The sequence below is a fragment of the Dipodomys merriami genome, unplaced genomic scaffold, assembly GCF_024711535.1.
Source record: "Dipodomys merriami isolate MVZ:Mamm:240054 unplaced genomic scaffold, mDipMer1.0.p SCAF_3, whole genome shotgun sequence".
In the NCBI taxonomy this organism is placed as follows: domain Eukaryota; kingdom Metazoa; phylum Chordata; class Mammalia; order Rodentia; family Heteromyidae; genus Dipodomys; species Dipodomys merriami.
Genome location: NW_027204492.1, coordinates 37856074 through 37883167, shown reverse-complemented (window position 1 = coordinate 37883167; position 27094 = coordinate 37856074). Strand labels below are relative to the sequence as shown.

The 27094-nt window shown below is 39.0% G+C and overlaps 1 protein-coding gene across 2 annotated transcripts in view; it reads right to left on the bottom strand.

Annotated features, from left to right (window-relative positions):
* The window catches only part of Col4a6 (collagen type IV alpha 6 chain), a 302319-nt gene that overhangs the window by 43825 nt on the left and 231400 nt on the right, over positions 1-27094 (bottom strand). Inside the window, exons 4-17 of one of the 2 annotated variants that reach the window (XM_070039936.1) lie at positions 26798-26932; positions 25512-25556; positions 19179-19295; positions 17058-17126; positions 15174-15209; positions 12820-12882; positions 11896-11931; positions 11423-11464; positions 10344-10436; positions 8576-8620; positions 2468-2527; positions 1468-1512; positions 930-983; positions 111-180 (exon numbers count right to left, since the gene is read on the bottom strand). In XM_070039936.1, the coding sequence (XP_069896037.1) occupies positions 111-180; positions 930-983; positions 1468-1512; positions 2468-2527; positions 8576-8620; positions 10344-10436; positions 11423-11464; positions 11896-11931; positions 12820-12882; positions 15174-15209; positions 17058-17126; positions 19179-19295; positions 25512-25556; positions 26798-26932 (910 nt within the window). Of the gene's footprint in view, positions 1-110; positions 181-929; positions 984-1467; positions 1513-2467; positions 2528-8575; positions 8621-10343; positions 10437-11422; positions 11465-11895; positions 11932-12819; positions 12883-15173; positions 15210-17057; positions 17127-19051; positions 19116-19178; positions 19296-25511; positions 25557-26797; positions 26933-27094 lie in introns of those variants that run through there. The other variant, XM_070039937.1, reaches the window with a different exon arrangement.

Below are 27094 nucleotides of genomic sequence, written 5' to 3'. Positions count from 1 at the left end.
ATAGTGTGAACAATCTAGTGGCTGATGAAGTATTCTTTTAACAATTAAGGGGGATAAAGAATTTAACTCTGTGTCCTCTCTTTTTCAATCAAATCAATGAAAAGTCACACCTGAGATCACAGCACCATTGATATCGGTGAAAATGTCTGGACCTGGAAGGCCAATGCTACCCCTTTCACCCTGTAAAGATGAAATACATTGAGTACAAGTATTTCTGCCACCCTATTATCCAATATCTGTGTGGCCTTAAAACCAACACCCAGGTAAGTGAAAAGATCCTCCTTTTATGACACCTAATTTTCAGGATCAGCTAAGTCTGAAGTTAACTCCCACGTCCAATAAGCTAGCTCAAAGGGCTGGCAGTTACAAACTTGTCAAGAACAAGAGATCCCAGTTCTATTTTGCAAAATTATTTCAGGTCATTTTGGTTCTGGGCCTAGGATGTATTTCACAGGTATAAACATACCATAACCCAGAGGTGCTAAGCAGGTGGCAAAATTCAGTGTTTCCTCCCACTTTCAGCAAGCCTGGGAGTCTGCTGTTACTACTACCCTCTAGAGTTGGTTTTTGTCAGGTAGAGGAAACCAGTGTCTTTATTCTCCCAAAGAAGGGACTCAGGTATCAGATTTGATACACAGTACAATATCCAGATATGGTCTTAGAAGCTGTACGCTGCAGGGGCAAGCAATAAGTGGTTTCAATGCCTGCACAGAATTTTAAAACAATGACACAACTAAGAAGTTGCTACTATCTTCATCATTGTTCAAAGTACGCTGCATGCAATGAAAGAAAGAGTGACATCTAAAACATCAAGATACAAAAAAGCATTAAAATACTAAATTTCTTATGTAGGCATTTATAGTTAGTTATAGTAATTCTTCCCTTTTCTGCTTCCCAAGCCCTGGTTTTGGACTTCCCAATAATATTACCTTAACTCCTATGAATCCATTAAACCCAGGAAAGCCTGGGGATCCCCTCTCGCCCTATAACAGAAACAGTTATCATTAAGTTTGAAGTATAAGTGCACAGGAGGGAACCAGTCTTTATGTTAATCCAGGACAAACAGCACAGGACATTTGCTTGGATTCAGGGTATGTGAGGCTTCTTGCTGACTCTGCAAGCTATAAAGTCTTCCAGAAGGCAATATGAAGCTAGTTAGTAAACTTGCCAATTAGGATGTACAAACATTATAAGGTAATGGATACAGGCTTGCCTTGCTAGTCTTCAGTATCATGCCACAGATATATTGCCACATCATGGCATGGCACTAAATGCGACTCTGGATATCCATCCTTTTGTGTGAAAACAAAAAAGGGAGTCGCTAAGATTATGTGATTATGCTATTAAAGGGAGGGAGACAATTTTCATTATAAGCAATGTCTGCGAATTTGGTTAAGTTGAATAAAGCAAGGGAACCTTTTGGTTAGGATTTTAAGCATCAAGTCTTTACTGGTATTAATCAAATACCTGTCTCCCTGGAGGGCCTTGCACTCCTCCGGAGCCCATGGGACCCTGTAAAGAGAATCGCCATACCTCAGAAAGACTAATAGCCCACTCTAGAAAAAGCCGCTAAACTTACATAATAAAGCTATCCAACTGAGTTCAGAATTTAGTTATACTTTAGGTCAGTTAAATGTTCCTAGACCTGGCTTAATGACTTATTTCTAATATATAAGCCATCAGTCAGAATAGCCACATCAAGCATTTGTAAGGACTAACTAAATAGAAACATTTTAAAGAGAAGGTAAAATTTTGTAGAAGGGCTGAGTGTTATTACCCTTAGTCTATATTAGTTCCAAGCCAGACAATTTTTAAATAAATTACAGAAGAGCCTCTTCTACCTCAGATATATTTTTTGTTGGTGATTACATGCTTTCAAGATAAAGAAGAGAGAGAAATAGAGAAAGAAATGGAGTAATGGATGAATATCATTAAAAGACTCATAACAAAGCATAAGCTGAAAACAACTTTCTAAAATATTATTACTTTTTTTTTTAGTCAGCTACTTAGAGACCAAGGCCTAGGTGCTGAAAGGCCAAGAATCAGAGAGGCTGAGATGATTGGAAACTGCTACTCCAGACATTACCCTGTTCTAGAAATTCCCAGGCTTGTTTCTGTCCTATAAAGATTGTACTTGACCCTCTTTTTTGCCATTCCTGTGCTGCTACCCTGCCAATATTCCCTTGGAATAAAACGAAATAAAAGTAAAACAATATCATTCTTTAGCCCAGAATGTAATGATACAGGAGAATAAGGAGGCACTAGAGTAGGGGGAAACACCATTCCTTATTCATGGAAGTCAAGAGAATAGGAAGAAATAGAGAGGAAGAGCTTGCTCAGAGGGTTGTGAAGACAAATGAGAGAAGCTTAGGTAGTTATCTAATTACATAATATAAAAGACCAAACAGTAAAGAAAATGGACCAGGTGACTTGACAGATCCATGTAAACAATATCCCAGGTTCATACCCTTAGTCCTGGCAGACCAAGGATTCCCTTTTCTCCCTTTTCTCCAATAGATTCCAAGTCCTGAAGGAAAAATAGGAGACAACAAGTTATTCATTTTCTCATTGGTTTCATGGCTCCATTCAAAGCAATGAGGTAATTTCGAACCAGTTCCATTGACCCATACATTAGGGAGGCTCATTATGCTGAGTCTCTTGTCAAGGCCTAAAAAACAGATACTGTTCAAAAGGAAATGTACTCATTACCTGACTCATGTAACTGTACATCACCTTTACAATAAAATAAAAAAATAAAAACCTTAAAAAAGAACCAAATAGAGCCTAAATACAATTTGGACAACATTCCTTTTTGGTTCTATTATGTAATAGCATTATGCATTAACAGCACAGTAATAATAAAATATCTAACCCCTCATTGATTTTACAGATTAGAAGAGTAATATCCAGAAGGGTTAAGAATCAATAAGAAAGGTGGGGCCTTTTTCATGAGAACAGGCTTCCTTCTACCATCTAGGAACTTGATATTTTGACAAATGGACAATTATAAAAATCTTTGGGGTTTATACTAGAGGGAATAGTTTCCCCCTATGGAGATATAATGACTGCAACATCCTTGTCTAGGGACAAGGAGGAAATCCAAGACACAGAGTGTGTGAGAGCTTCCTCTATGGGTCTAAGACAAACTGGTGGTCCTCTTATGACACAGAGGAGTTCATTGTCCAAATGAATAAAGTCTTTCATGGAAAATTTAGTTGAGGTCATTTTGTTATTGCTGTTTAAAAGTTTACATTTTGGAGCGTAATTCTTATATCATTGATATTTAATTTTTAAGTGAGTAAATAAGCTATATTTGAGAATAAATTCATATTTTATAAGCTAAGCATTCCTTTAAAATATATTTTTATTGTTATTGTAAAGGTGATGTACAGAGGGGTACAGAGCATAATTTTTGTTGAAAAAAAGTTGTTTAGGCATATTGTGAGAGTAAAGAAGGCTGTGACGCCTTCTCAAATGTGAGCTTTGGGAAAGACAATAGCTGTGTCATGAGGGTACTATTCTACTCCTATTTGTAGACTTTTCACCTCTTTTATATCCAGTGCATTCCCATGGGTACTGAAAACTGGCTGACCACCCCATGGGCATTATCCAAGGTTTTGCTTTTTTTTTAAGTGACTTGTTCTGCTGCTCTTTCATTGTAGGGAGGATATGTGTCTGTGTAGGGTCCAATTCAAAACAGGCATTGGTTCCTATTTGTCTTTTTTCTTTTTGACTTTTAAACTTGTGTGCACAAAAAGCATAGCCTTTATACTTCATAGAATTTGAGAAGATCATGGGTCAAACTGAATGCAAACTTATTGTAAATCTTAGCTTTTTTTGCATTTCAAATTGGAAACCACAGCATGCTGCCACCTGTTTGAATGTAATGATCTGGGAGATTAAACATTTCAAGCCATGTTTTCTGATGTGCCCATGAAGTTATGCTCGCTTGTGGTGTCCAAAATTCATAAAGCACTAAGATGGGCTGTGTGTGCATGAAAGTTTTATAAGTAGATCTCTATTTTCTTCTGTCTCCTTCCAAGGCACATTACAGCTGCCTGAATACATACAAGGTAGTCCAGTAAATCTTTCTGAAATGATTGAAGACCCAATGAATTGAACTGTAACAAAAGGTGAAGGGAAGGTGGTCTAGGAATGTTTCCTGATGCCCATCTATCCTGCCTACGGGTATAAATAAAAGGAGGTCTTGTACTCCCTTCAGAAAGCAGAGAAAGCCTCTGGATATTTGCTTTCTCAGTGAGTGGATTGGAGAACCTCTGCTACAGGGTGAAGAAAAAGAAATACATGAAAAATGTAAGAAAAAATAAAAGAAATGTGTGTGTGTGTGTGTGTGTGTGTGTGTGTGTGTGTGTGTGTGTGTGTGTGTGTGTGGCTTAGAGCCAATAAAAGATAAATGGCTTGGCAAGACACTGTGCTGTAGGCTCAGCCTGTCTCCCACTGCTGGGAGGCTCTGTAGGGAACCTGCTGAACAAGCTGTTCTAGCAAGATGTCCTGGGACCTGGCCCATTACCCTTGGCTCTTGGCATGAACCATCCTGCAGTGACTGCTCTCATCCTCCACTTCATTGTGGCCTGGAAAACCTCCTTAGGGCATTAGCTTTGTTATTTTGGGCTTGTTTTCCTGGGATCTGGGTTCCTGCTGTTTTTGGTTCTAGGGAGACTCAATAGAAGAATTCCACCTACACAGTAGTTACTTCAGTGCCACTTAATAGGACCCAAGGATTTGCCAGTTTTTTTTCCTCAACTCCCTGCCCCTCTCTCATTTTGCTTTCTTCTCTGTTTCCTGGTTCCTTGGACAGAAGGCACAGGGTATAGGATTCCTTCTGACAACCTGGATGGGAAGATTTGTAGCCTACAAATACAAGTATGCTGCTGGGGACAATGAGCTGCAATTATAAATTTAAGATTGAGCCAGAAAATCAGGCATATTTGATCACCACAGAGAAGGCAACAGGCAAAAAAGTGAGGCATAAATTGGTCAGACTGGGTGCTTTATCTCCTACAAAGACCTGGGCTCAGACAGGTAGGAAAAAAAATGGTTAAAGGGAGCATTTTGGATTTCTCAGAGAATTCCAATCTCAGTGCATAGGTAATTGAAAGCTGATGTGAGAGCTTTGAGTTTGAGAAGTGTGTTTCCTCTAGAAAGTCACAATACCTCAAATATGTCACCACCTTTCCCCTCATAGCTTTTCTTCCAGGCACATAAGGTACCTATTAATGTCCACATTAAGTAGATAGTGATATTAGCAGTGAAGGAATTATGTGATTTGGCCAGTATCACATTGAATCTGTGCCACAGTAGACTGAGAACTTCTGGTTTGTTGGTTTTGCCCTATGAAAATATATTGTTCTATGTAAAAGGAGGCAGTTTCCAGCTTTGATATCTTTACAATTGGGGTTTCCACACCTTGAAACACTGAAAATACTAAGCTTGAGATGGTATTGCAGTTTATCACTGTGTGTTGTTGTCAATCGGTCTCTTTAACTTTTCCAGGAGGAAGGGGAACTGATTGAAGTTATGACAGAGGAAATCCTCTGAAGTTAAACTGAAGAAAAGGAGAGGGAGGAAGTGTGAGCCAATGAATCACACAGTACCAGAGGAGATCATAAAATCCTTTCATTGAGATTTAGAGAGTAAAACACCACTGCCTGGTGACTAGAACAATTGGGCTGCAGGGGGCAGTATGGTATGGGGAAAAAAGCTTAGAACTCCTAGAATTCAACGAAGCTGTCAGTCTCAGCTCAGTGAATTGCTAGCTATATGACTTTGGACAAGTCTTTTCATTTTGGGGGATTGTGATTTCTTTGCTGGGACAAGCTTGGGCTCAATTTGCTTACTTCATATGGAAAATGAAAGGTGTCTAGGATCTATGTAAACCACTCTAACAAAAAAGGGTACAAACTGTATTCTTAAAGCCATTTGCAAAATGCTGTCCAAAAGAAACAATGTGGTCCTACTGTTCCTTTGACTTTTCTAGTAACCACATTAAGAACTGAAATAGACATTAATAATACATTTTATTTACCCAATGTATCTTCAGTATTGTCATTTTTCTATGGAAATAAAAACTGTTCTTGAGATATTTCAGATTATTTTTCCATAGTAAGTTTTTCAGATACAGAATGTGTATGTTATACTTATAATACATCTCATTTTAGATCAGTGGAATTTCAAGAGCTCAGTAGCCATCTGTAATAATTTTTATTAGACAGGATGGCTTTATCTTTAGTGAAAACATATTCACATACTTGTGATTTGGGCCTCAGAGGATTATATATGACCAGTGTCATATTATGATCTGACAAGAGAGGTTTAGTAATTTGGTAAAATTCCAGAGCTAGAGATGAGGTCTAGGTGTTCTACCTCTAGCACCAGGCTGTTCTTCCTTTCTGATTCACTAGCTGCACAGTTGATTAAAATCAAGGACACTGAACAAATAATTCTCTATGCCCCTTTGTTTCTAAGGAGTAACAAGAATCCTCATAGAAACAACCTAGGTCACTGGTTCCTCTGGTTCTGCTTATTGAGAGACCACAAGTGTTTGAAAGTACTATAGAGAAGGACTGGAGTCATTTATCCTTTTGCACAAACAAGCAGGGGAAGACCTTAGAGTCTTTGATTCATCCACTTTCCCTCTGATCCCTACCCTGGTTCTTAAAAAATCTTGTCAGCTTCTTTTTCAAAACAGATATTCTGGGGGCTGGGAAGTTGGCTCAGTGGTAACGTGCTTTCTTCGCATGCATGAGGCCCTGGGTTCGACTCCTCAGCACCACATAAGCAGAAAAAAGCCAGAAGTGGCTGTGACTCAAGTGGTAGGGCATTAGCTTGAGCTGAAGAGCTGAGGGACAGTGCCCAGACCCAGAGTTCAGGCCCCATGACCAACAAAACAAAACAAAAAAACAAAAACAAAAACAGATATTCTGGTGTAGGAGCCATCAACCAAATGCAATGGATTGTGCTTGTTTTTATTCTCATTCAAGACAACTAGAAATGCACACACATCCTCATAAATATATCTATAAATTATATACATATATAGAACAGTCTTAAATTTGATTTCTGCATTAACCAATTCAAAGTAATTACTAATGTAAGTGCACTATGTTTTTAAATTTTTAAGTGTTTGAGAAATACTGAGTTATTTATGATAAAATGGTATGCCAATCATTTACTTCAGCTTAGCTATGCATTGCTAGATTGTTGCGGTTATATTGGGGAATGGTTATATTGGGTTATATTGGGGAATCATTATGCTATTCTCTGTTTTTGTATGTGTTTAAAATGCTCAATAATAAAAAGTATAACATACTTTTTGAATCCATCCTCTCCTTTCTATTTCCATTGCTATTATCCCAGTCTAAGACACCACTATCCTCATTTTCTTGGAAGACTACAATGGCCTGTGTTTTCTGCTCTACTTCCTCCTACTTCTTCCCCTCAGCCAGAATAATGCTAAAAATACAACTTAATGTCTTTGAACTTAGGCCCCATCACATAAAATAAATCCATATTTGACCTATGAAGATAGCCAAGATTTGGCTCATGCCTTTCTGCCTGTTTCTTGGCTTTGCTCACTCTTGTCCTGTCCACTTAATTTCTTTCTGTTCCTTTAAAGGACTGAGTGTTTTCCAAACTCAAGGTGTTGGCATTTGTGGTTCCCTTGGCACCAAGCTCTCTTTCTAGTCCTTTACATGACTTGCTTCCTCTAATAAGCTTGTCTTAGCTCATAAAAGAGGCCCTTCTTGAGCATTCAGTCCCAAGTGGCCTACTAGTTCTTCCCATTTATAAACCATTGCTTTACCCTTCTATCATTTATATGTTATAAACTTTATTTTGTTTTCTTTGTCTTGCTAGAGATTGGACCCAAGACCCTTGTGCATACTAACTAAGCACTTTACAATGGAGCTACACACCCTGACCTGAACTTACCAATTTATCTCTTTACTTTTTTGTTTTCTATATCCTCCCTAACTCCCCTATTAGAATGTAATCTCAAAGACAGTGACTTCTCATTTAGTTACTGTTAGTCCAGCAGAAAACCTAGCATACAGATGTCCTCCAAAAATATTTGTTGACAGAAAGACTGCAAGCTAGAAAGGCAGACAGGAAACTGAAGACACGATTACTAAGAATAGCTACCATTTACTAAACACTTGGTAAGTGCCAGCTGTGTGAAGCCCTTTTCATGTCCATTATGCCATTTACCTCTCAGGTATACCCTATCATTGTCTCATTTTTTGTAGGCAATATACAAAAGTTGAAAAAATTAAGCAACTTAAAAATGACAAGAAACCAATGGAACCCTAAGTCAAGCATAAGTCTGTTCTAAATCTAAAGCTTGAGCTGATGACATCTAAGATAGCCTCTTTGAGAGTCAAGCTAAAGTCCTCATGAGTTCAAGAAGCAAGAACACTCCTTCGATTTCATTTCACAGTGAAGACAGTGGCATTTCTGATAATAAGCATGGGAAGAGATCATCCTTTTATCCATCTACTGCCACAGCTTTTGGCTACTCAGACGCATGAATATATTTTGACCAAGTCGAAAGACTTACCGGGAAGCCAGGGTAGCCTGGGAAACCTGGAAGCCCTGGTACACCCTGGAAAATTAAACAAAGGCCACTGAGTAGCAGTAAGAAATAGGGAACACAAGCCGGGCGCTGGTGGCTCACGCCTGTAATCCTAGCTACTCAGGAGGCTGAGATCTGAGGATCGCGGTTCAAAGCCAGCCCGGGCAGGAGAGACCGTGAGACTCTTATCTCCAATAAACCACCAGAAAACCGGAAGTGGCGCTGTAGCTCAAGTGGTTGAGCGCTCGCCTTGAGCTGAAGAGCTGAGGGACAGCGCTCAGGCCCAGAGTTCAAGGCCCATGACCGACCAAAAAAAAAAAAAAAAAGAAATAGGGAACACAAAGGAAGATGGCTCTCTACATACTTGGTTCTGAGGAGTGGGGAACCAACCAAGATTGGGGCACTAAATAGTGGTGTAGACTCTCATATTCTTCTACTGGCAGTTGTACTAAGATGTCCTAATTTAGGGACCTGTGTGTGAACAATCCTGTGTGGGAACAATCAACATTTTTCACTAGTTAAAATATAATCTCAAGTGCATAGGCTAATTGGGGGGTAGAAAGGATGATTATCTTTTTCTTCCATGTAGAAACTCTTTAGTGTTATTTCCTATAGAAAATACAGGCTGCAGAGAAGTCAGTGGCTTGGGGAAAAGAATAAAAATTACAATCTGAATAGGGACACATAAAATTCTAAAATGTCTTTCCCTGATATGCTAATCCCCCCCCCTCTCTCTCATCTATCTATCTAAATGTGTGTGTGCCTTGGAAGAGCTTTTTAAGCATTGGGAATGATTGGGGAGATGTACAATCTCACATGCTCCCAGACTGTTCCCAAATCAATGATTAATTTTCCTGGAAATCTAAAGGGCTTGGAGCTCTTACTTGCACAAAGAAAATATAAAGTAGTGAGATTAAACACATTTCACTGCCTAGGACCCTTAGCCAGGAGAGCAAAATCACAAAAGTCAGAAGAACCTCAGGAAGGAAGGAAATGCAAGTTATGGAAAGATATGTACACCTCATAACAGAATACACTGAAACAAAACCCTGTGTACAATACACACTCATAAAGATAGATTAAAAAGTATCTCAGACAAATATAAAACTTAAGACATGCTAGTTGAGGTCAGGTGAATTAACATATCTACTGCCACTAGGTCATTTGGCCACAGTATATATTATACTTAGGGTCAAGTCTTTCTTGGTGTATACGGTGTGTGTGTGTGTGTGTGTGTGTGTGTGTGTGTGTGTGTGTGTGTGTGTGTGTGTGTGTGTGTGTGTGTAACTAAACATCCAATCCTATAGGTCAAAGTTTGAAGGCTTAACATTTTTTGACAAGACAACTGAAAAGGAACAATTTATATTACACATATTTTTTTTATCACAATGCTTTGGAGACAATTTAGGCATTGAGAGATTTAGGAGTTAGAAGGAAAAAAACAAACACCTGTTTAATGCTTGTTTTAAGTTATTTGGCATATCAAAAATTTAGTATACAAGATTGAAACAGAAAATAGCACTTATACAAGTGCTCAGAAACACAGGCATACTCACACCTACACATCAGAAAACAGATTCAGGCATTTTAGGAAGCTTTTCACGAGGGACAAAATAAAGACAACTTTTACCATCATTTCCAAACAAAAATCCATTATCCAAAACTTTTTATTCTTTCAGTTTAGTCAAATTATTAGAGATGAATTGCACTATTAATAAAAAGATTATTTTTTCCTATTTTAAGTGTTTACTACCTTGGATCCTTTTTTCCCTTTGGGGAACCCCATGAATTCTAGCTCCCCTGTAGATGGTGGTGGTCCTGCAGGTCCAGGGAGACCAACATCCCCCTGAAAAATCAAAGAGAACATTAAGAAAAAGATAAACTATGTAATACACCATTTTTCCAGAGGATAGGTTTGTCTTCTGAAAAAGAACTTACCAAATCAAATAAGTTCAGAAATTTTCATGTACTATGGCCCTTTCATTCTTAGGAAAAGAATGGAACTCTCATTGCCAAGGAATTGAGGAAAATTCTCAGCCTGACCAAATGCATTTTGTACTATCACTTCAGAGGAAAGACACAAGATGGATAAAGGGAAATCAATCATAGGTTCATGGTTACCATAGTCATGTACAAAAGGATGTTTATAAGATTGAAGCAAAATTTGAAAAGGGTGAATGGCTACCTCTTAGCAACAGTGACCAGCCTCTAGTTTGTCCTAGAACACAAGCAGAATCAGAGACATGTGTGTTGGGACATTTGAAGGTAGAATTGCTCCTTCACATGACAGCACAATCACTGGATGTATACAAAAAGCTCCTATCTTTACTGGAGGCTGGAAATTGCTCTAGTCTGTACAGAGGGAAATGAGGAAAGGAGAAAAGTATAACAGAATGTAGATGAGGACAGAGACTGAAGAGAGTGACTGGAAAAACAGAGAGGAGAGGAAGAGGAACATGAAGAGGAAGAACGGGAGATAGAAGTAAAGAAACAGAGAAAAGAGAAGGTGACCAAATATATAAAACAGTTGGGAACTAACAAGGTGGAAGAAAGAGAAGGAATACATGCAAAAGACTATGTTGTAAGACCCATACACTTTACAGATAGGAAATAGAGATGACAGTATTTTGAGAGGAAAAGAACCATAAAGGTTATTGTGTAGCATATACAAGTAGCCCTGAAGACGCCCCACAGGGCAGCAATATGGGATGGGGAACATCTATTTCCTAAGTTGAAGAAACCAAATTCCATTATACAAAACAAACATGTGTGTAAACAGATATATTTTTTGGAACATGTAAATGAAGATCATATTTTGTAAGACTTATTTACCTTGACTCCTTTTTCTCCTTGAAAACCTAACCCCATATTTCCCTGGGGCACAAAAATGCAGAAAAGAAAAAGAAAATCAATTACTACTAAGCTCTGGGACCTTAAATTGGAAAGCAGTATTTTTTTTTGTCAGTTGTGGGGCTTGAACTCTGGGCCTGGGCACTGTCCCTGAGCAATTCAGCTCAAGACTAGTGCTCTACCAATTGAGCAACACAGTGCCACTTGTGGCTTTCTGGTGGTTAATTGATGATAAGAGTCTCACAGACTTTCCTGCCCAGGCTGGCTTTGAACTGTGATCCTCAAATCTCAGCCTCCTGAGTAGCTAGGATTACAGGTGTGAGCCACCAGCGCCTAGCTGAATGCAATATTCTTTTTTAAAACATGAAGTACATTCAACCAAACCAGTATCTTTGTGGAGAAACCAAAGTACTTAGTGGCAGAAGACAAATTGCCCCCAAACATAGTATACTTACATCAGGACCAGGAAGGCCAGGTGGGCCTGGAGGACCCTAGATTTAAAAATAGAAAGAAAAGAGTTAATATTTGTCATTTTCACCTAAGAAGAACTTTGGTATGCTGGGAATCACTGGGGACATGCCTCTCTTCTTGCCTTGTAAAACTTGGCTTTGTTATAAGAGATTGTTGCTCCTTCTACTTGGTTCTTTATATCTCCTTTGAAATACCCCACATGGACTTGATAACCATATTCATGCTAAGGTAAGTGAAGCCATTATGTGTCATTCCTTCCAACAGACCACATACTTTAACTGTATTTTTTTGGTGCTTTCTTTTTTGGTACTGGGAATTGAACCCAGGACATTGTACTTGCTAGGCAAGTGCTTTGCCACCGAGCTACATCTCAGCCCAAGGTGACATATTTTAAAACAATAACTTGATGAAGCTAAGCCAAAAGAATAAGTGGCAGAATTTCATTCATTAGAGAGAACCAACTTGGTGCAGAGATATCCTGGAACCACAGAGTTGACCTGCTCTGCTTTTCTAATGGTATATGTAAGCTTGGTATCAGAAAAATAGGTAGGTAGAGCTTGCTCAAAGTTCAGGGCTAAGAAGAATTTTGAGGTTTACTCAGTGCTCAGAGTGCATGACGGTTGTCTGATTAATCATCAGTGTCTGTCATGAAGAAGGAGGCAATTGATATGTTAAATATCTGCTGTCCCTGAGCTATACTTTCAGCTAGACTAGAAGGCACAGATTGGATGATCAGATTCTGATAACAAAAAGGAAGACAACCAATAGTTCCTAGCAAGAAATGTTTTCAAGAATTGCAGTTGTTTTTCTTCAAGAGAGCCAAAATGACATAAGATTATATTTACTCCATGGTCTGGGGAAGCAATTAGCCATATGAATACAGTAATCATATATTAAGTTGGTCTTACTTGTAATCCTGGTGGTCCCATGGATCCTGCACCTCCAGGAGATCCAAGTGGTCCTTGTGGCCCCTAGAGAGGCAAGGTTTTTACCAAAGTCAAAATGCAAGACAACTTCTCAAGAAAAAACAATGTATGACCATAGGAACTGTACAAAATATTCATAAAAACCTTATTCATAATAGAAAAAAAGTAGAGAGGTTCCAGGCATCCATCAAGACAAAAACTGATGCACTCAATAAGAAAATGAAACAATATTAAAAAATAGCAAATTATTGATAGATGACACAATGTGTGCAGCTCTCCAAAGCACTTAACAGATTGAGAAACACTAAAGACAAAAGGCTGAATATTATATTATTGTATGTGTATGAAGTTCTGGAATAAGCAAAATCTGACCTATGGTAGAGAAAAATTAGAATAGTGGCCTGGGGTAGAGGACAGGGATGGGCTGGCAAGGGACAGAAGGGAATTTTCTGAGGTGATAGTTATATTTTAGACTCTAATAGACAGTTGGGTTACAGAGGAGTATTCATTTGTCAGAACTCTGCAAATGTACATTTAAGACTTAGGGATTTCATTGTAAATTTTATATATAAAGGGAAAATGAAGACAAATATTGAAGTTTAGCAACAGGAATGCTATAGTACTTAGGAGTAAGCCTGTAGTTTACTTTAAAATGCCTCAGAAATAGGATGAATCAAAGGATATACAGGATGCTTAGCTAGATAGGAGAGAGATAAAGTAAGTATAATAAAATATTAATGAGTGATCACTGCAAAATGTGTTCAACTTTGTTCTACATTTGAATATGCTCTAATAAAGTTTTGTGGTAAATAACATAAAAAAGTTATTCGGCATCAGATAAAGTAGACTTCAAGCCATACATGATTACTGCAGATAAAGAGGGGATATTCCATAATGACAAATAGGTCAACTCATTGTTAATAACCTGTGGTCTCTCTATTGATCATAAATCTCTTGTTCAGTCACCACACATCCACTCCTCAAATTTAAGCCTTTTCTATATTATTCCTGTGTAAAAAAAGAAAAAAAAACTTTGTACCTTGTGGCCAGGGAACGGTATCCCCAAGAGAAGCTATGTATCAAATATAGTGGGTGTTATTCTCCAATTTTAATGAACACATCTTTTAAGCCAGTTTTGTTTAGCTCTAGGGGACCTATATGTCCTGGGTCTTTAGTCATCTTTGTTTTTGTGTGGGCTTGCCTAAAGCCTCCTCCCACTATCAGCAAGTCTGAACACCATCCATACATCTCCAAGGCTTTCTCTTTCTTAGATGCAAGTCTTCCTCTTTCTCTAAGCTGCATTGGAATGCATAGACAAGTTCCTACCATTGACTTTTTATGTCCCTTGGGGCAGGGATGAAATCAATTGCCTCAAGGATCACTTACCTGCTGATAGTAGGTGCACAGGATTTATTAAGGACTGAAAAAAGAAAGGAAAGCAAGAAGGAAGGAACAAATATAGGAAAGAAGAAAGAAGAGGCAATGCTTAGGCTACTTCAGAAGCAATTGATAAGAATGTGTCCTTTTGTGAACTATTATCAAAGAATCTCTAAAATTTCTATGTGGACACCCTTTAAAGAAGTATGTTCTACTTCTTGAACACACATAAAAACTTAGTAGATGATTGCTGAATGAAAGGCAAAATATCCTAATACTTTTTGGAGAATAGGTTTGCTTCTCATGTTTTCATGGAAACCACAGTTCAAAAAGTACATGGAAAAAGTGTTGCATTGCTTATGTCAAGTAACCCTAACATAGTAGGGTCAAGTCTATGTCCCATTATTCATCTCACTTCATCTCATCACAGAGGCACTATATCATTTCATAACTTCCCAAGAAGTAGATGTAGTACAGTAAAGTCTTTTGAGAAAGGGAGGGGAGAGAGGAAGGAAGAGAACATATTCCCATCATTTTTGTTATAATGTATCATTATTCCTACTTAATTTTATTATTATAGTTGTTAATCTCTTATGTGCCTAATTTGTAAATTAAAATTTATCATAGGAATATACAAACAACAAAAAGCACAGTCTGTGTAGGGTTCTAAATTATTTGCAGTTTCAGGCATCCCCTGTGCATCTTTGAACACATTCTTCATTGATAAGTGGGATTACTGTACAAAGACCCCTGGCATAAAGCCTGAAAGCCAGCCTGTTATGCAACTTGAGGTGAATAATTCATCTCATTTAGAAAATGTGAATACCATAAGCTATTCTACCTCAACTGTCTACATTTTCCTTCAGAAGGGCTAAGACCTTTGAATACCACACAAAATGAAAAAGCACCATCAGTGACTACTGACTAAATACTGAGAGCTCAACTTATAAACAACTTACAGAGATTCCATCCAGGCCAGGCAGCCCAGGATCTCCCTGTAAAACAGATAAAGACAGGATATTGAAGAGATTAATGAGTTAACACCACAGTATTTCACAGAAGTAACTTAAGATTCATGGGGAAAAAAACACATTGCTGAAACTTGGGCTTCCTCCATCAAGGTCTTATGTGTCAAATAATGTATGAATTGGACATATACAACAATTTAGTTTTTTCCCTACGGAAACTCTTGACTGTAGAATACAAAGATTATAGACTTGGCTGAACAGGTTTTCATAGTCTTCTTGGATTAATTAATTTTCACCTTTGCTAGGAACTTATCAATTAGAAACTGCTTCTGCAGGCTGGTGATTTGCCTGCTCCTTTTTTGGAGGAAAGCAAAGCTACCTTCCCATGTGCCTTCATCCCCAGAGAGTCTGTGCCCATATGTATACAATGCAAATCAGACATTTCAAAAGAAAACCAACAGAGCATACAGTCTCTGATTACGTTTTAATTACTTTGCAGCATCTTAAGTCACTGTATGAATCTGTAATATAACCATATTGTGGAATTTGCTATGTTCCACTGGAGCCAGGGTCTCTGGATTTTGGCAAAATCATTTGTTCAATGTCTGTTAAGGCAATGGCTGGATCTTGACACCTGCTAGTCGTGCTCTATTTGAGTTACAGCCAAAGATCAGTTCTTTGTAACATGGGAAGAACACTGCCTGGGGGTTGGTTGGGCTGTGTGGCCGTGTAGCTGTGAATAAGACTCTCAATATACCTCAGAATACTTCTTTTTGGGTCCGGTCGTGGGGCCTGAACTCTGGGCCTGGGTGCTATCCCTCAGCTCTTCAGTTCAAGGCTAGTGCTCTACCACTTGAGTCACAGCGCCACTTCTGGCTTTTTTCTTTTTGCTTATGTGGTGCTGAGGAATCAAACCCAGGGCCTCGTGCATGCAAGGCAAGCGCTCTACCACTGAGCCACCTTCCCAGCCCCCTCAGAATACTTTTTTGTCTTTAACATGAGCAACAGGCATCCAATCATCATGAGGTCATTCTCAATGCTAGTATTTCATCTGCTATGGCACTCGTAGTTAAAACAGCAAACCTTGTATGTTCTCTAGTTGTCTAGCTGCTCTCTTCCATCACTGCCTTCAGAGCCATTTTCCAATATCCCTAGTTCTGTGCATTTTCAGAAGACAGAAAAGTGCCACAAACTACCTAACAAATCTTGGTTCATTTTCCCTTAGAAGTAGGGCATATAGATTCCCTTGTGCTAACAGAAAGATGGGGCTCATTTTCTAGTATATAGATAAATAAGGTCAATCATTTGAGGTCAGGAGTTACTGGGCCCCACAAGAGTATAAAGGAATATGAACCTAGCATACAATCACAATAAAACAGAAAGTAAGAGATGGAAGTTTCAAGTTAGCTGTAGATTAAATGGGCAAGGTTTTACAGATAGTCAGGGACCTAGGTAGAGTGATTGGTACTGGACAGAAGCAGAGAAGGGAGAGGCGAGGATCTTGGTGTGGAAGCTATACTAACATGGGCAGAGACATACCTGATCCAAACCAAGGAATAGAGATGTTAAGGATTCTAGAGAAAACAAAAAAAAAATCTGTCTCTAGGAAATCTCTTGTCTTGGTAAAGAAAATGATACCCATGCAAAATGCTGGTCTGTCTCTAACTTTTAGTCTAGATCTCATGAAGCAACTCTTCACAGTATAGTTGCAAACATTACTATCAAAGTTGCTACCACAAAAAAGCTCCAGATTCTTTTAAATCCAGTGTAGTCTGCTCCATAAGCAGATGCTAACTCTGTAAATTTTTTTTTTCTGGGACACAATCCTGGGAAGCCTAACTTACAGCCAATTTTGCCTGCCTTAGAAGCTCTTACCTCCATTCCAGCAAAACTGCCTTGAGGTGGGGCAGGTTCACCCTTTGAACCTTTACGACCAGGAAGTCCCTGAGTAAAGTAGGAGAAACAGGAATAAATTCACATGTGCACAGTTTTGTTAGCAGTATGATCTGATAAGATGGAACAACAAGAATTTGAAATTATGTGACTTAGTCTGTGGCAGAATTGGTTAAAGGGCAAAGTCCGTCCCCTTGAACAAGTGTTGTGTCTCAAATCTGAGTCCTACTCTCCTACCTCAAAGACACAGACAGGTCTGTAATGGGTTGGAGCTAAGCTAGCAGGGGACCTTATATCTATTCAGAGCCCTTCTTGAACAAACATAAGCTTACAGTTCACTATTCTTCACCTCACAGGTATAAGCCATTGAGAGAGACTTTGTCAAGATCAAAGGTCAACAATTTTTTTCTTTGAAGAACTAGAGATGAAATAACTTATTAGCTTTATGGATTGTATATGGAATATTGGATATCTTATTTTAACATATTTTTAAAATGTAAAAATAGGCCATATGCTAAGTTTTGGGGACTGAATTATATTGAATGATGGATTATACTGAATGATGGATCCCTTTAATGCAAGTATAACAATACAACAATACAACAAAACAACCTCCCAAGCACAAACCAATTTTTATTATAACAGCCTATTTCCCCTTCATCTTCTGGTCACTCTTCTTTTTTAAAGAAGCTTCAAAGGAGCTAACTGAATGGATATTGATAAGGGTAGTTTAGTGAAATACATGTCTCCATTCCTATTGGAGTTTAGGGTCAGGATGAGGTTCCTACCTTTGTTTTTTGTTAGTCAGGGGATGTTCCTTAACACCTCTACTTTTGTGCTTGACACCAGAATTACATGGCTTTTCTAGAGCCCTACTTCTGAGAAGTATTATGTTCCCTTCCTCTATTGCCATGGAAACAGGAGGTCTTTATGACTCAAGCAGATTTTTTCCACATTAGGTATATACCTTTTTCTACAATCTTCCTTTGTTGTATATTTGTTTGGTCCTTAGGTATCAAGGTCCTTTATGCCAATCTGGGGCTTGTGCTTTGTCTATTTGTCTATGTGTGCCATTTTTTCACACATATACCCATATCTACAACTTGGTCACTAAATGCAAGGATGCTGCTATTCCAGTGAAATGCAAAGTAATTCATGTAGCTGAGCAATCTGTCTAATTGATGGCTTGATTTCTAGGTAAAAATCTCACATTGGAATACTAAATAATTTAGATTATTTCAACTGAGGCTAAGAATGGGCTTGAAATGTTTTGTTCTTGTAAGTCTTTCAGCCATTTCTAAAATCAATTTTTTGGGGGGTCTGGTCGTGGGGCCTGAACTCTGGGCCTGGGTGCTGTCCCTCAGCTCTTCAGCTCAAGGCTAGCACTCTACCACTTGAGCCACAGCGCCACTTCTGGCTTTTTTTCTTTTTGCTTATGTGGTGCTGAGGAATCGAACCCAGGGCCTCATGCATGCAAGGCAAGCGCTCTACCACTGAGCCACCTTCCCAGCCCCGTCTAAAATCAATTTTATAAGGTCCTGATATCCACTAGAGACCCTTTAGATCCAACAATCTGAACCTTATCTGGATAAATAGAACTAAAGTGGTGACATTGTGGTCAAGTCAATAAATACCTTCTCAACCCTTTAACAAAGGGTCACTATGTGGCATTGGGGAGGGCAACACTGTGAATACAGTCTTCCTTCCTTCCTTCCCTCCTTTCTCTCTCTCTCTGTTTTCCTTCCTTCCTTCTTTCCTTCTTTCCTTCCTTCCTTCCTTCCTTCCTTCCTTCCTTCCTTCCTTCCTTCCTTCCTTTCTTTTTTTTTTTCTTTCTTTTGTTTTGCTGTTCTGGGACTTGAACACAAGTCCTGGGTGCTGTCTCTGAGCCTCTTTGTGCTCAAGGCTAGTGCTTTACCACTTGAGCCACAGTGCCACTTTGCCTTTGCCATTCTGGTACTGTTAGCATAGATTCCTACCTTTGGACAAGGGACCATAGTGGCTCCACCACAGAAGTTTAGTGAGTTTTCCATAAAAAACAGAAAAAAAAACATTTGGAAGTAAACAGTGCCATTTGAATTAAAGTGCAAGGATCTGGCAACATACAGGTGGTCCTAGAATCCCATGATACCCATCATGGCCTGGAAATCCAACAGCTCCTTGAGTTCCATTACAGCCATCTAAACCAGGTGGACCTCTGGGGCCTGGCTGCCCAGGGTGGCCCTATTAAAAGAGAAAAGGATCAAGTAAGCCACAGAACTGTCAGTTAATCTGAAAAAAATCTCAACAATGAGAAAAGCCAAACTTGTTGCTAAACTCTGGTTCCTTGTCCACTTCTATTTTTTTGTGCCAGTACTGGAGCTTGAACTCAAGACCAAGGTACTGGCCCTTAGCTTTTTTACTCAAGCCTGGTATTCTACCACTTGAGTCACAGTAACACTTTGGGTTTTCTGAGTAGTCTATTGGAGGTAAGAGTCTCATCGACTTTCCTGCCCAGGCTGGTGTTGAATCACGACCCTCAGATATTTCAGTCTCTTGAGTAGCTAGCAGTAAGCATTTTTATGTAGTTCATCTGAATTAAAGAATTTCCTAATATTGGACTTTTTGGTACATATACTCCTCTTTTAAAAAAGAATACTCCCACACACACATGTACCAAAAGCCAGTTATGTGTTCGGCATGGAGCAAAAATATGACCTGAAAGGCCAGAAATCTTGATAGGTCAATGAAAAATAGATTCCTAATTACTCTAAATACTTTTCAAATTACTGATAGTTCTTCCTTACCAATGGAAATAAACAATTCATGAGTTTGGAACTGCTCATTCTTTTGAGTGCCACAATTAAATCACATGCTATCCCACTCCATCCTACTTTTTTTTTTATTGTGAAAATACTGTACAGAGGGGTTACAATTACATGGGCAAGATAATGAGTACATTTCTTATCAAGCATTGTAGCCTCCTCCTTTGTTTCCCCTTCCCATCTCTTCCCAGCTTCCCCCCCGCCCCCCCACCTAATCCTCCCCCCCCACCAAAGTTGTAAAGTTCGTTTTCGACATGACAACGTGTACTTCTCATTGTTGCAATGGGTCCACCTGTATTCCATCCTACTTATAATGTAAATTATTCCTTTGTCCAGCATATTCACTCTTCCTGCTTAGTCAGTCATTTTGGTTAGTAAATCATTTTTCTAAATGGTATCATAGTGCTTGTGCTAAAGATATATGTATATATATGTATATGTATGTATGTATAAATATATATGTGTATATATGGGCATATATATTATATACAGAGAGAGAGAGGAGGGGGAAAGAGAAGAGAGAGAGAGAGATACAAGTCTCATGTTGGCCTTGAACTCACAATCATACAGCTTCAACCTCCTAAGTAGTGGGAATTATAGGTATGTACTACCAAGCTCAAACTAAAGTAATCTTTATTTTACTTAATACTGGCTCCAAATAATAAGAGTGATGATACTAGTTCAGATATGACAAAGAAAGGCTGTAAAGTGGTTCCTTTAAATGAAAAGGTGAAAATTGTTGACTTAACATAGAAAGAAAAAGAAAAAAATCATATGATAATTGTGAAGCAGGACAAAGAAATCTGTGCTAGTTTTATATCCCACCTCAAGCTGAAAAAGTTATGACCACATTGTGTGATAAGTAATTAGTTATGATGGAAAAGGTATAATAAATGCTATACCTTTCAATCATCTAATTGGAGGTCTTGGAATATATCTACCATGTATAGTTGCATGAAGTAGAATGACTATTAACACAAAAGTGTTAGTCTAGACTATTAGGCTTATGAAACACTCAGTATAGAGGAGGTGCCTAGATTTTTTAAGAAATTTGATGTAACCTAGCCTCTTCAGACTGACATAATGATTTTTGTGCATGTGTGTGCTGCTCCTGGGACTTGAACTCAGGGCCTGGACTCTGTTCCTGACTTTTATTTGCTCAAGGCTAGTGTTTTACCACTTGAGCCACAGCTCTACTTCTGCCTTTTTGTGGTGCTTAACTGGAGAGAAAAGTCTCATGGGCTTTCCTGCCTGGTCTGAGTTCAAACTGTGATTCTCAGATCTCAGCCTCTGGAGTAGACAGGATGACAGATGTGAGCTACCAGTGCACAGCTCAGATGATGATTTTTAATTGTTCTAGGGAAAACAAACTGTTTAACAAGAGAGTCTTTGATTCTTTATTACCAAGGGGTGATCATTATTGCTTGTCCACAAAGTCTCTGGACCTTTGCCTTTGGTGGCTGATGGCTATAGAATGTACTCCACAGGCTCCTTTCTCTCTATCTCCCAGTTGAATTGTTCGTTGGGAGATACAGATTGGGATGGAGAAAGAGCACAGGTTATTTATTACCCTCCATGCCCTTCCTCGTGGCTGCATTTCTGACAAAAGTCATAGTTCTCTAGAGCCTTAACTTTTGTTGGGCAACAGATATCCCATGGCTCCAGGTCTCATTGGGTTCCAGTACAATGATTACAGTTTCCTTTCTTTTTGCCTACAGATGTTAACAGATGAAGTTACTTCATCGTCTGCATTGTTATTTCCCTTCATCCTGCACATCCTTTAGATAGTCTCTTTATTCAGCTCTACTCATTTAAACCCTTTTGCTGTAGAGCCTGACTTCCTAGGGGTTATCTCTCAGCTGGTAGTGGGGATAAGTTAAGACAACAGGCTGACTCACTACCAGGCGCCTTCCTTCCTCCTGGGGACCTTGGTTTTGCTTGACACCAAAGTCTTTGTCTGAACTCTGACCCTTTTGTATCCACATGTTTTCCTTGGGCTCAATCCTCTAATTTGCTCTTCTAAACTCCTGGTATCTTCTACCAGCAGGAATCTGGGGATATCTGTTTACTTGTTCCTACCTTAATGGAATTCTTTGGAATTAACCTTTGAGGTATGACTCAGATCTGTCCCTTCTTTGTCATCTAGCTAATACTATGGGGTAGTAGCTAATGCATGTTTAGAGCAGTCAGATTTGTGCTCTAACCCTGACTTTGTCACTTCTCAGCTAGAACCTCAGTTCCCTTATCTGTAAAGTGGAGATGAATAATACCTTCCTTATATTATAATACTAGAGTGTTAATGCTATTTATATTAATAATGAAGAAATAAGTACTGCATTGGGTTATAGTCAACATCAAGTTAGATTAGACTTACTAAGAGTTAAATAAATGCTAAGTCTTTTCCTAGGTAAGTCAGCAAGAATAAGCCACCATAGAATTTCTAGTATTTGTCCCTTCCTAGTTATAACTAATAAGTTTACATATGTATATAACAAATTTCCAAGAGAGTTTAGATCTTTGAGGGAAGAAAACATGGTTTTATATAGCCATAGGGAATGAACACATAGGCTACTGAGGGTCTGCTATATTCCAGAAGGGCTGTGTTCCTAGAACACAGTTCCAAAGAAAAAGTTTCCAATTAGGGAGTAGTATGTGTCCACTTTGAAGATATAAATTTAGTATGCTCATTTACAAGGCTCTATTCAGGACATATTTGAGATTGGCTCTCTGGGAAAAGCTAAACAATTGCAAAGCACAACTTGAAAACCTCTGTCTGTTCCCAACATATTTGAAGTAAAAAAAATGATAAACATGCATTTCTTATGGATGTCAACAATCCCAACTCACATCTGAAATACGAATAAAAGCCTCCACACAGTACTTTTATGCCTAGTCTATGTAGCTATATATTTACTATATTAACCAATAACCTTATTTGTTCATTCTCCCTACTTGTTGCCTGGCCCCTTGGTGCAAAGAGTTGGATTATCGTTAACTGACCATTTGTTCCCTTGTGTTAAAATTATCTACATGACAGCAAAAACATGGTTTTGGGATCCAAACCAGTGCCACATATGTTAATGATCAGCTAATATTAAGAGGAGAGTCATATCTTTGTGGTGATCTAGTTCAGAGAAAATATGTCAGAGAAGCTGTTGGTTTCAGCCAAAGTGCTTTGTGTTTGTTGTTGAAAGTTGAACATAATGAGTAGTCTGACAGAGTCTATGATGTCTGTGTTTTCCTCTGTCTGAGGGAGTCCTGTCAATCTCAGAACTTGGGCTTTTATGACTTTAGAGGTGGTAGGACTAAGACCCTCATTTAGTTTTAGATTTCCTACTACATGTTGAATTCTATTAGGGGCCTTTGTGGCCTTTGTGAGGAGCAAAAGACATATCATCTGTGCTTCTAAGCAGTGGGATGAAGTTCATGTAATACAGATGGTTATAGGTAATTAGGAGTTAAAGTATGTGACATAGATGTTGGGGACTCCTGTGATCTTTGAGATGGAAGGAAAAGGTAAGCACCAAACACAAGGTGATCAAAATACATTTGTTAAATAGCTGGAAGCGAGAGAAAGATTAAAGGAGAAGGGTTTCACTGAATAATGAGGCTTAGTGTTTGAAGCTGGAGCAATCAAAAGTTAAAAACAAAAACAAACAAACAAAATACCCTGAACTCCAATAATCACAAAACAACTCTTGGCCAAGCGAAGGGCCAGGATGTAGGGGTGTTTATTTGGGAGCAAGGAGCTTATGTGGAGGATTGTAGACAGCTGCAACTCTTTCTCCTAAACAATGAAGCACTAGAGACAAATGATCAATTTCAATTCATGCAATCCTAGGGTTCTCTTGGCTCTCTTGAACATAAGTTGGAGGCAGAAGTGTCCAGCTGGACTTGAGGACAGGTTCCAGCTCAAAATTGGAAACATCTCAGGCCTCATTGGATTCATCTGCTTCCAGTTTCCATCAGGCATCATAGGCATAGTAACATTGCAAATTCAGAAGCCTCCCACATTTCTGGCCATGCCAGAACCAGAGGAGAAATGGCAACAGTTGCTTCTAGTTTGCTGGTTTCCTTTTCCCTCAGCTCCCAAAGATGCACACTCTTGGAGTCTATGGGTAAAGTAGCCATATAAACACAGTCATAAGAAAATTACAGTTATGCCATAAAAACATGGTCATTCCTATTTACCGTGTTTTCCCACTGGCTTATTTCTGGGCATTTTTCAGATATTGCAACTGAATGAAATACAGGAATCCGACAGCTGACTGGATGCATGTAACAAATACAAGTTAAATGTGCTGCCTCGTCTCTACTAGACTCTGAAAGAAAATGGATCAGGGGCTGGGAAGGTAGTTTAGTGGTAGAGTGCTTGCCTAGCATGCATGAAGCTTTGGGTTCGATTCCTCAGTACCACATATTCAGAAAAAACCAGAAGTGACGCTGTGGCTCAAGTGGTAGAGTGCTAGCCTTGAGCAAAAGAAGCTCAGGGAAAGTCACCAGTCCCTGAGGTCAAGCCCCAGGATTGGCAAAAAAAAAGGAAAATGGATCATCTATTAATAGAGCAGAGCTGCATTGTTCCTCAATATCCTCATAGTAAAGTGTTAGTCTGTAGCATGTGCTCAAGAAATCTACCTAAATATTGGCACAGTGATTTGAAACCTTCCACTAGTATTAGCCTAGATGATTATGTAGTATAAGACAAAAGATCTTGGGCATGGGGCTTCTTAAACCACAGTTTAATAAGGGTCTGTAGAATCCCTTAGAAGCATAAATGCAGCCTCTAGAAACTGCCTTATGTGGAGCAGATCTTCCCCACAAGATTCTGGCCTTCTCTTAAATAAGATAGAAATACACTACTGTAGACAAACAAATATACAGACAAATGGCAAAGGACAAATCCAAGAACTGATAAGGTTCTAAGTATTATCTTTTCAAAGGCTGGTGAAGTGTACCAATAGATTCTGCAGTGTTAAGTGAAGATGTAGGATGAAAATGGAGACATGAAGGGATTAGCCTGAATAGAATGGGAAAAAGAGATGTCAGGAAGCTCCAAATTCCCTACTTATCTCCACCAAAACAGAGGTACAGGATGAGTGAATAAGGCCACATCTGAGCAATCTTTGGTAGTTGCTTTGTAAAGCTAAGAGGAATTCACTCTGAAATCAATAAGGCTGAAAAGAACAAATTACTGAAAGCAAATGTGCAAGATATCATCAAAGGTTTGTTTTCCTATCAAATATCATGTCTTCATATATACATATATATACATATATACATATATGTACACATAATTCCTATAATCAATATGCCTGTGCTCCAACATGGTTATGTCTATTTATGTTCAAGTCAATTGCTCATCTCTAATCAAAGCTCCCTTCAACCCATAAGACCTAACTCAGGCTAAGGTATTAATGGTTTCTTATGAATGTTATATGCCACTGCAACCTTAACCACGGCATAGGCCTCAGTCCAAGTCTAATTATGCATAACCACATCCCCTTAAGTCTACCCACACCACATTTCAATACTTGACCCCGAGCCTGCTTTCATGATACAGGCTAGTGCCAAAGTGCTTAAGATATAAGACAGAAACTAGAGGGTGATTTTAAAATGGATCTGTGAACGCACTCACTGGAATCCCATTGATGCCAAGAAAGCCAGGAACTCCCATAGGACCCTAGAAAATGAGGTAGGAAGAGAGACATAAGAGATAATCCAGGTGATGTTTGTTAGAGTCACTATGCTTGTTTACTGTACAGTGATAGAAGTTGCTAAGAAATTCTTCATATCTCGCTTATCAAGATTTTTTTTTGGTTGGTCATGGGGCTTGAACTCTGGGCTTGGCCGTTGTCCCTGGGCTCTTCAGCTCAAGGTGAGCACTCTACTACTTGAGCCACAGCACCACTTCCAATTCTTCATATCTCTATCCCCACACTATTTTGACCTTCTCCTTACTCTAGCTCTAAGTGATCACTTGCTTCTCCCTAATTTTTAGACATGTCTGTATTTGACAGTGTGTTATTATGTTAGGCATTGTAAATCTTAAAATTAAAGCTCACTACCACATACTACATTGACATCTAGACAAAATTCAGACGGCTTTGAATGGTCTAACCAAGACTTCCCTACATAGGCTGCTCTGTCAGTTCAAGTGCCTTAGCCAAGTAACCCTCCTAACACAGCAACCCAGGAGGAGTTCCTGCTTGTCCTTGATTAGCAGGTTTAGTTCCCTGCCAGTGAATTACTCAAACAAGCCAAATCACATCCTCCTTCAGGCACCAGGGACACCACAGCCTCTTGCTATTTCAAAGCTTGCCTCCCACAGCCTCTTGGTCCACTTGTTTGTCAGTACAACCCCTACATGGCCTTACATGGTGTGTAGTGTCCTCCCCTGAGATGTGACATATGTGTGACTAATAACCTGCTATTAACTTCATCAGCCCAGTATACCTTCAGTTATCTTTGTAATCCGAAGGTGGGACTCTTGCTTTCATCAATGGGGAACAGGAAGTGATTAAAATAGTCAGGGAACTGAGCTGTGAAACACGTCACCCATGATATTACTCTCCTTTCTTGTAGCCAGTTCTCTGTACTTGTGACCCAGATTGTTTCCAAGTTTCCTGGATTTTTGGTCATTGGACTTCTGACTCATGCCCTGCTCAAACCCGCATAGTTTCTCGTGAGTGAGTTCACTCATCTAGCAAGTAACTAACATATTCACTATATATATATATATATATTCACTTGTTACAAGAGTCTTGAAAGATGAGACTCCAGAGAGGATCCATCAGCAGCAAATCATTCATTCCATCTCAAAGTATGCAGCCCTTTACCAGCATGTTCAGAAACAATATTATTTTCAAAATAAGTAGGACCAAGACTGACAAATTTTGGCTTTTGTATTTTGGTATATCCAACCTTATCTCCTTTTGGACCATATGGTCCCAGACGGCCTGGGGAGCCCCTTTCTCCTTTCAATCCTGATAACCCAGGAGGACCCGCAAATCCTTCAGGTCCTGTTGGGCCTTGAGTTCCCATTGCTCCAGGTTTTCCCTAAGATAGAAAGAAACAGTGCAATTAGTCAATAGGGAATTTAACATCAGCATTTCATATTTTTCATGCACAGAGAACAGCCACCACTTTCCTAAATAATTTTGGCTTAGAGATCTGTGTGATATGACAAAGTTTGACACCTGGATCAGAGAAGGCTATTTT